The sequence below is a fragment of the Eurytemora carolleeae genome, unplaced genomic scaffold (genome assembly GCF_000591075.1).
Source record: "Eurytemora carolleeae unplaced genomic scaffold, Eaff_2.0 scaffold930, whole genome shotgun sequence".
Lineage (NCBI taxonomy): Eukaryota > Metazoa > Arthropoda > Copepoda > Calanoida > Temoridae > Eurytemora > Eurytemora carolleeae.
The window spans coordinates 172,283-179,790 of record NW_019396817.1 but is presented as its reverse complement, the minus strand read 5'-3'; the positions used below and the strand labels follow the sequence as shown (position 1 = coordinate 179,790).

Sequence of the window (7,508 nt, the reverse complement as noted above, 5' to 3'; positions counted from 1 at the left end):
TATTTATTAAATTAATAAATTGAATATATTTAAATCTCTAGTATAATATATCACAGAAATGTTAAATCAATTAATTCAAATAATATTTAACATGAAACCACAAATTTATCAATAACTTGAGTGGTTGGAACTTGTTTTCCTACCAGAATTGAAAGTTTTTAACTAAATTAAATTGAACTAAATCTGAAATTTTAATAAATTTGTAAACCATGCATTTTCTGATTAAGAATTGGTTGAAAATGATTAAGATGATTCAATTTTTTAATCATAAGAATCTAGTAAAATAAGAATTATATCCAATTTAAAAGGCTCCCAAAGTAAAAGTTAACTTTTTAGATAAATAGAAAAACTAATCTCGATTTTTAACAAAATATCAAAAATAAGCTGAAGTTATAAATAAAATACATTTTCTAATGACTATGTTTAAAATAACTGCAAGTGTGTAAGTAATACTGGAAGAATGATTAAAAAGAGTTATGATTATGAACAGAGAATTTTACAGAGTTGACATTAGTTTTTTTTGTAAGCTTTATAACTTTCACACTGTCACAGATTAGACACAAAATGTAGTAGGTTACCCTCATATGACTAGACTTCAGAGACGACAGTAGTGAAATTATTCAAACCATCTTCTAAAATTCAAGAATCTCGTAACTTGTTTTTTTTTCTTTGCCAAATTATTTGATATATCATTTAAAGACTTTATTTAAAACAAAATTCTTTGTTCAACCCTCATATCTTTGATTTAGAGAGCTTTAGGTCGTCCTTTAAGTAACATCCTTTGTGGGTAACCCTGTAGTATTTGTAAACAAGGATATCTACTAGTAAGATATAAAATGAATAGTATTACTACATCTCCTACATCTCTGGTTGTGTATAATCTGTGATAATTGATTAGTAAATTTCTCTACTTTCAGAGATACAACTACAAGGATTATTTATAAAATTGACTGGAATTAAAAATCTGGATTAAAAAGGTTAAGGGAACAATGATATCCCTAAATGTTATGTTACTGTACAATTGTAAATATTTACAATAAATTAAGGTACAATGGGTTCATGGGGTACATATCAAAATATTGAACTGCAATATTGGCAACGGGTTACTTCTAACTGGGACAAAGATATACTACCCAGACAAACTTAATAATCTTATTAAAGTCATTAATTTCTGCATTTTCTGTTTCATTTCTGTATCATTTTCCTGGCTTTTCCTTGGTTCTTTATTTATTCTTAGTTTTTCCCTTTACCCTACTTTTACCCTTCCTTCTCCTTAGTTCTATCCTTCCTTCTCTCTAGTTCTATCCATTCTGCTCCCTAGTTCTATCCTTCCTTCTCTCTAGTTCTATCCTTCCTTCTCTCTAGTTCTACCCTTCCTTCTCCCTATTTCTACCCTTCCTTCTCCCTAGTTCTACCCTTCCTTCTCCCTAGCTCTATCCTTCCTTCTCCCTAGTTCAACCATTCCTTCTCCCTAGTTCTTCCCTTCCTTCACTTTAGCACTACCCTTCCTTCTCCCTAGTTCTACCCTTCCTTATCCCTAGTTCTACCTTTCCTTCTTCCTAGTTCTTCCCTTCCTTCTCCCTAGTTCTTCCCTTCCTTCTCCCTAGTTCTATCCTTCCTTCACTTTAGCTCTGCCCTTCCTTCTCCCTAGTTCTACCCTTCCTTCTCCCTAGTTCTTCCCTTCCTTCTCCCTAGTTCTACCCTTCCTTCTCCCTAGTTCTTCCCTTCCTTCTCCCTAGTTCTACCCTTCCTTCTCCCTAGCTCTACCCTTCCTTTTCCCTAGTTCTACCCTTCCTTCTCCCTAGCTCTACCCTTCCTTCTCCCTAGTTATACCCTTCCTTCTCCCTAGTTCTTCCCTTCCTTCTCCCTAGTTTTTCCCTTCCTTCTCCCTATTTCTATCCTTCCTTCTCTTTTGCTCTACCCTTCCTTCTCCAAAATTTAAACCTTTCTTCCCCACAGTACATGTTCTTGAAAGACACTGTACTGTGAACTATATTGTTTAAGACCCTATTGTACTGCATGTACTGATTATATTCCAGTGAAGATTTATCTACTTGTTGTGTAAGGATATGCAGAGTTTTCCATCCCGTGTTGAGAAATACTTCTCTTTGTGTGAGGGTAGTCTACCGACGGATATAGCTCTAGAAATAATCAATAATTATATTATTAGATGTGGGTCATGTTTAATCATATCAATATATATTAAATAGATTCATTGTTAACAGAATTGTGCCGAGGTTATCAATGAAAAAAATGGAATGTCACTTGACATGTTCGTGTTTCAATTATTTGGTGAGCAGAGATAATTCTTTCCTCCCTCCCATTTTTAATGTCCGTATGATAAATTTCACCTTTCGATATGATGACTAAATTTTAAACTTTGACAAAATCAATAATGATTTGCAGTTTAAAATATGTATTTAAACTTTCGAAGAAAGAATATAAAATCAAATTAAAACTAAAATAAAGTAAAAAATTCTCTGTAGGTTAAATTGTATTTTTCAACCCCTCTCGTATTATTGGAGAAACAGTGGAATTAGTGGTCTGCCCCCTCCCCATCCCTTCCTATGTAGATTTTATTCCAGGTTTCATTTATGTATATACTTTAATTGTCTGTCTTGTCTGTTTGTATCCAATAAATGTCAACACGGCTGAACAGATTTTGTTAATTGTGTAGGGCCATCAAAATTGAAGAAAAAAATGCCTGGCAATTTTTTTTGAAAATGCGCCAATTAGAATATAAAAATCTGTCAAAATTTGAAAATGATTAAAAATGGCCGACATGCAGAGCAACAGTTAAAAGCTAAAATTATTTGCAGGAAAGGGGCGCCCCAAAAGCCCATTTAAGTTGTATAGAATATAGAAATTACACAACCTTGTACAATGTTCACTTGAAAAATAAGGAAGGGGGGGGGGCAGGAGAAATTTTTCTTGGAAATTACCAAATGTTATTTACCTGGCCATGTTGTATCTGAAACTGTTAGAGCTGTTTGACGAGCTCCCCTCGCTATCAGTACTGTTTAATATATTATGGTTGTTGTTGTTTAGTACACTACTAAACCAGTTGTGTCGTGTACTGCCACTGTACAGCTGACTGTAACTAAATAAATAAACTTGTTTTTAATCAACATTTAATTAAAGTATTAATTAATCTAAAATGCAGTGCTTAGGATCCATTTAATTTTGATGCGGATCCGGATCCTGGGTCCGCCTCGGAAAAAATGGATCCGGAATTTATTGAATTATTTTAACAACAGAATTTTTAATTTTTTTGTCTTATTTTTATACCAAAACTTGATGAACCATTCAGAAATTAGGAAATTTTTATAATCTCTCTTTTTTCAATAGCTCAGATTTGGGTTTTGAGAGTAAATTTTTTTTTGCAGTTTTTGGTTAATTTTTTGCCCGTGGATCCGCATNCCCCCCCCCCCCCCAGCAGGACTGCTAAAATGCTAATTTTAACGCAGAAGTGGACATAATAAAGGAATTGATTCCTTGCCAAAAACTCAAATGTGCTTATCCCTATCTTAACTAAACTTAATTTAAAAATGTAAAATAACTGGTTTCAGATAATGGTAAATTGTATATTATTAAGTTTCCTCTGCCACGGTGAACTCGGGTGTAAACTTTTGATATTTTAATTTCAAACTTAGATTATTTGATTTAACAGAAGCTTCAGTTTGAAATATCTAAGGTTATTGAAATTCAGCTGCAAAGACTCAATTCGTGACAGAGACTCAATTCCTTTGCGCTAGTGTGAAAATACCTGGAATATATTGGGTTTCTGCAGTAGGCGTGTCTAGGTGACTCCGCCCTCCGAGCTGTATGCCGACCTCCACTGGGGCTTCTAGAGACCTCCCTAGGGATTCTTGAGACCTCCAAAGGGGTCGGTAGTACCCGACCTCGGTCTCTAGACACTCGTCGTGTGGAGGCTGCCGTGCCCGAGGGGTGGGGAGTAGGCGTGGTAGTTGGAGGGTGGGTGGGAGGCTTGCTGGGTAATAGGGAGGATTCACTACTGTAACTGAAAAAAATGTTAAGTAAATTTTTTTTTAAATTGAAGGAAAAAATCCATGATGCAGCTTACAAACAAACACTAGACACTTCAATCCCTCACGAGGACTTCACTGGTATCTATCTATATAAATTTGCAATCTCTGTTTGTTTGTTTGTCCGATCATAAATTATGACCCCCTTGACCGATTTGCCTCAAATTTAGATTGGGAAACTTGGGAAAACTACAGGAATGTTCTTAGCTTGGTTTTGAGATTCTAATTTGAGAGAGAACTAGTAAAAATCGTAGTTTACGAACAAACGCGGGTAAACGGCTGGAATAACTATGAGTTCCCTGGGCAACACTGGGTTCTCAAGCAATTTATTGATAAATGTGACAAGCTGCCTGAAAAACCTGTTGTCCGCCTACCCATCTTAAAATGATTGAACAGCTGCATTTAAGGGTAAAGTGAAAATCAAATTGTGTCAAAAAATTTCGTTTAAAAATTTTCTTTTGTAAAATTCATTTTTAAAACATTTTGTAAAAATTAAGTTTTAAGTTGAAGATGAAATGGTTTCCAAAATTTCTGTTTTATAATTTTAGACCGGAAAAAATATTTGATTAGATACTACACGTCTTGTCGTATTTTATTTAATTGAATTTTTTTCTCTAAAATTCAGATTTAAAACCTATTTCTGTTTGAGAAAATAAGTTAATTATGACTGAAAAGGGTTTGTAAACTCTGTTTAATCTTTTCTTAAAGTTTTCCCTATACCCTACAAAACTGCATTGACGATTGCATATATATTGGACATTGCACATCGAACACAATTTACGGTATTGTGCAGATTACTCATGGACGAACCTAGATTTGAATCATGCATTAAAATCTTAAAATCGTGCAAAAGTAGTCTCAGCAAGTAGTATCAATAATTATACTAATTTTCCTGGACCAAACCAAAAAGTTGACATTTAAAAATACGAAACCGGAAAATATTAAGGAAAAGTACTTGAATTTCATGCAGTCATGCGCCTCATTCATGCAGTGTCAAAAACAAAATATTAAATTTGTCACGAAAAAATACCTTCTATAAAACCAAAATAAAAAAACAAATACATTTCTATCGAAATACTATTAATTAAAAAAATATTAGATTAACTACATTATCATTACTTGAAAAAATATTTACGATTTCTATACAACTTAATGAGCGTAATAGACAATAGACACAAACAAAATATAAAATATTGTTGTTTAAGAAAAAAAATCTAAGACAACACAAAAAACATTTAAACGTTTAAAACACAAAAATATTTGCTTAATGCCTGAATACCTTACTAATCCTGAAGCTGCTTTGTACAATTATATAAATCATCAAATCTAAAACGGGTTAGTCAGTGTGCAGTAGAAAATAAAGGTGCAGAAAATAAACTAAATAGATATGTTCTTGTAACTATTTTGAGTCTGTTAGCGTTATTTTAATTGATCCTTCATTATGACATAATCGGTTCAGAAAGATACCCTTGAAATGTGGAAGACAAAATCGTTTTGTTTTTCTGACTCGGAAAGCGATTAATTCTGATAATTTACCCAGTCTTTCCTATAAGCAAGCATTCCGTAAGTCACTTTTCCAGAGAAACCACAGTCCGAAATAAACAGAGTAATAAAGGTCTAATTCATTGTAGGTCAGCCAAATCTTTCAAGGGTACAGTTGTGAATCGGGCATTCCCATCTTTGCATGGAGAGTCAGTTTAAATTACGCTTACAGTCCCTTTAAATAATCATCTGAAGGGTGAAACAGCGTACGTATAAAATGTTTGTTCGTCCACAATTCTCAGAGGTGAGAAATATAAGCTAACAGTCTGTCATACCAAGATTTTAAATGTTTCAACGTTATAGTCGTGCACTCTTAAAACTTTATGATAAGCTTAAGCGAATTTAATTATCTTCTATTCTTTAAAATATCAAAAAGGTACATTTAGACCTGTGAAGAAAAGGTTAAAAATAAATTATGATTTATCTTCCCAGATATTAAATTAAATCAACATTTAGAAATTTATTTCCAAAATAAAAAAAATTTAGATTATCTAAAACGTTTATTTTAAATTTGAAAGTGTACGGCCATGTTTAATAATTCCGTGAATAAGGTTTGCTTAGCTTTGTCCCTTTTTGTGGGTGAAAATGCGAATCATGCAATTTTTTATATTTACAAATTTTTAAGCTCACAATTTGGCAAAAAATACGTAATAATTTTGATACAGTGGTCTAATTTGTCTAATGTAAACGAAGCAGATAGATAGATAGATAGATAGATAAGATACAGATATGAATATATATATATATAAATATATGAACACATGAACAGTGGTAACTAGAAAACAATGGAACTCTTTTCTTTTAACTATGAACTGTCACTGAAGGTTTAGTAACATTAAACAGTAAAAGTAAGAACAAAGATGACATTCATTCCCTAGTTTTCTAATTTTTACTGTTTGTACATTGGACATTTATTATGTCCTTTAAAATTTTGGACTCTTAAAGGGAGTGACCGGCATTGTTATAGTAGTTGAACTGAGAATGTAGCGTTATGGAGAAGTTTTTTAGGATTCATTTGAGACATATAAGACGTTTTAATGATGTATAATTACTGAGTTTGAGCCGTCGTTATTTAATAATAAACGTAACCACACAATCGGATGATTTTGAAAGTCGACTTGGCGCTCAAACTCAGTAATTATACATCATTACAACGTTTCATATGTCTCAAATGAATCCTTAATAATTTCATCACAATACTGCATTCTCAGTTCACCTACCATACATTGCCGGTCACTCCCTTTAAGTATATTTTAAAGAAGTATGGGTATGGTATAATATAAAACTTTTAAACAAAAAATCAAAACTAACTCTTCGCTTATCTTAACTAAAGTTTGCCATAAAAAACGTATCGAAAAAGCGTATTGCAATGTTTTGTCTGTAAAATTGTGAAAGTCTGTCTCTAAAATTGCAAAATGTTGTTTACAATTATTTAGTTAACCGGAACTAGATATACAGTTTTACTACCAATTAAATTAAAATATATATATATATATATTACAGCATAACTGTAGTTTAGTGCATTGTAAATGTGCAATTTGTATAGTGTTCGTATAGTGTATGTACAGTGTCCAATTAACACAATGAACAGTGTAGATTGTATGAGTCCAAAGGCTGTTGATTGGGATAGCGCTTAGTCACATCAAATGATCTTCAGGGGACATTAGTTCCAAAACTAACACTAGGCCCATTTCTAACACAAATTGAGAGACTGGGTTTTGGGATCCCGGCCCATATCCAGAGTACAAGTTGATAATAAAAACTATAACCAACATTTTATTAAACATGCCGAGGCTGATGCAGATACGGGGGGGGCGGCAGGCCCTTCGCACCCCCCTGAGATTTCAGAATAGCTTCTCAATAGCACTTAAGGGAAAGAAAACCTAGTGCAAAATAGGAAAAATATCTATCTTAAAAAAA

The 7,508-nt window shown here is 33.0% G+C and overlaps 1 protein-coding gene across 19 annotated transcripts in view; it reads right to left on the bottom strand.

Moving 5' to 3' along the window:
- Positions 1–32: 32 nt before the first annotated feature.
- LOC111708998 (uncharacterized) overlaps positions 33–7,508 on the bottom strand; it is a 36,533-nt gene continuing 29,057 nt past the window's right edge. For 3 of the 19 annotated variants that reach the window (XM_023482538.1, XM_023482541.1, XM_023482542.1), the window contains 4 exons: positions 3,767–4,021; positions 2,957–3,100; positions 2,055–2,141; positions 455–881 (listed from right to left, as the gene is read on the bottom strand). In XM_023482538.1, coding sequence (XP_023338306.1) covers positions 746–881; positions 2,055–2,141; positions 2,957–3,100; positions 3,767–4,021 — 622 coding nt within the window. In that variant the 3' untranslated portion in view covers positions 455–745. Of the gene's footprint in view, positions 1,085–1,243; positions 2,142–2,956; positions 3,101–3,766; positions 4,022–5,325; positions 5,373–7,508 lie in introns of those variants that run through there. The other 16 variants (XM_023482545.1, XM_023482543.1, XM_023482547.1 and 13 more) reach the window with 16 other exon arrangements.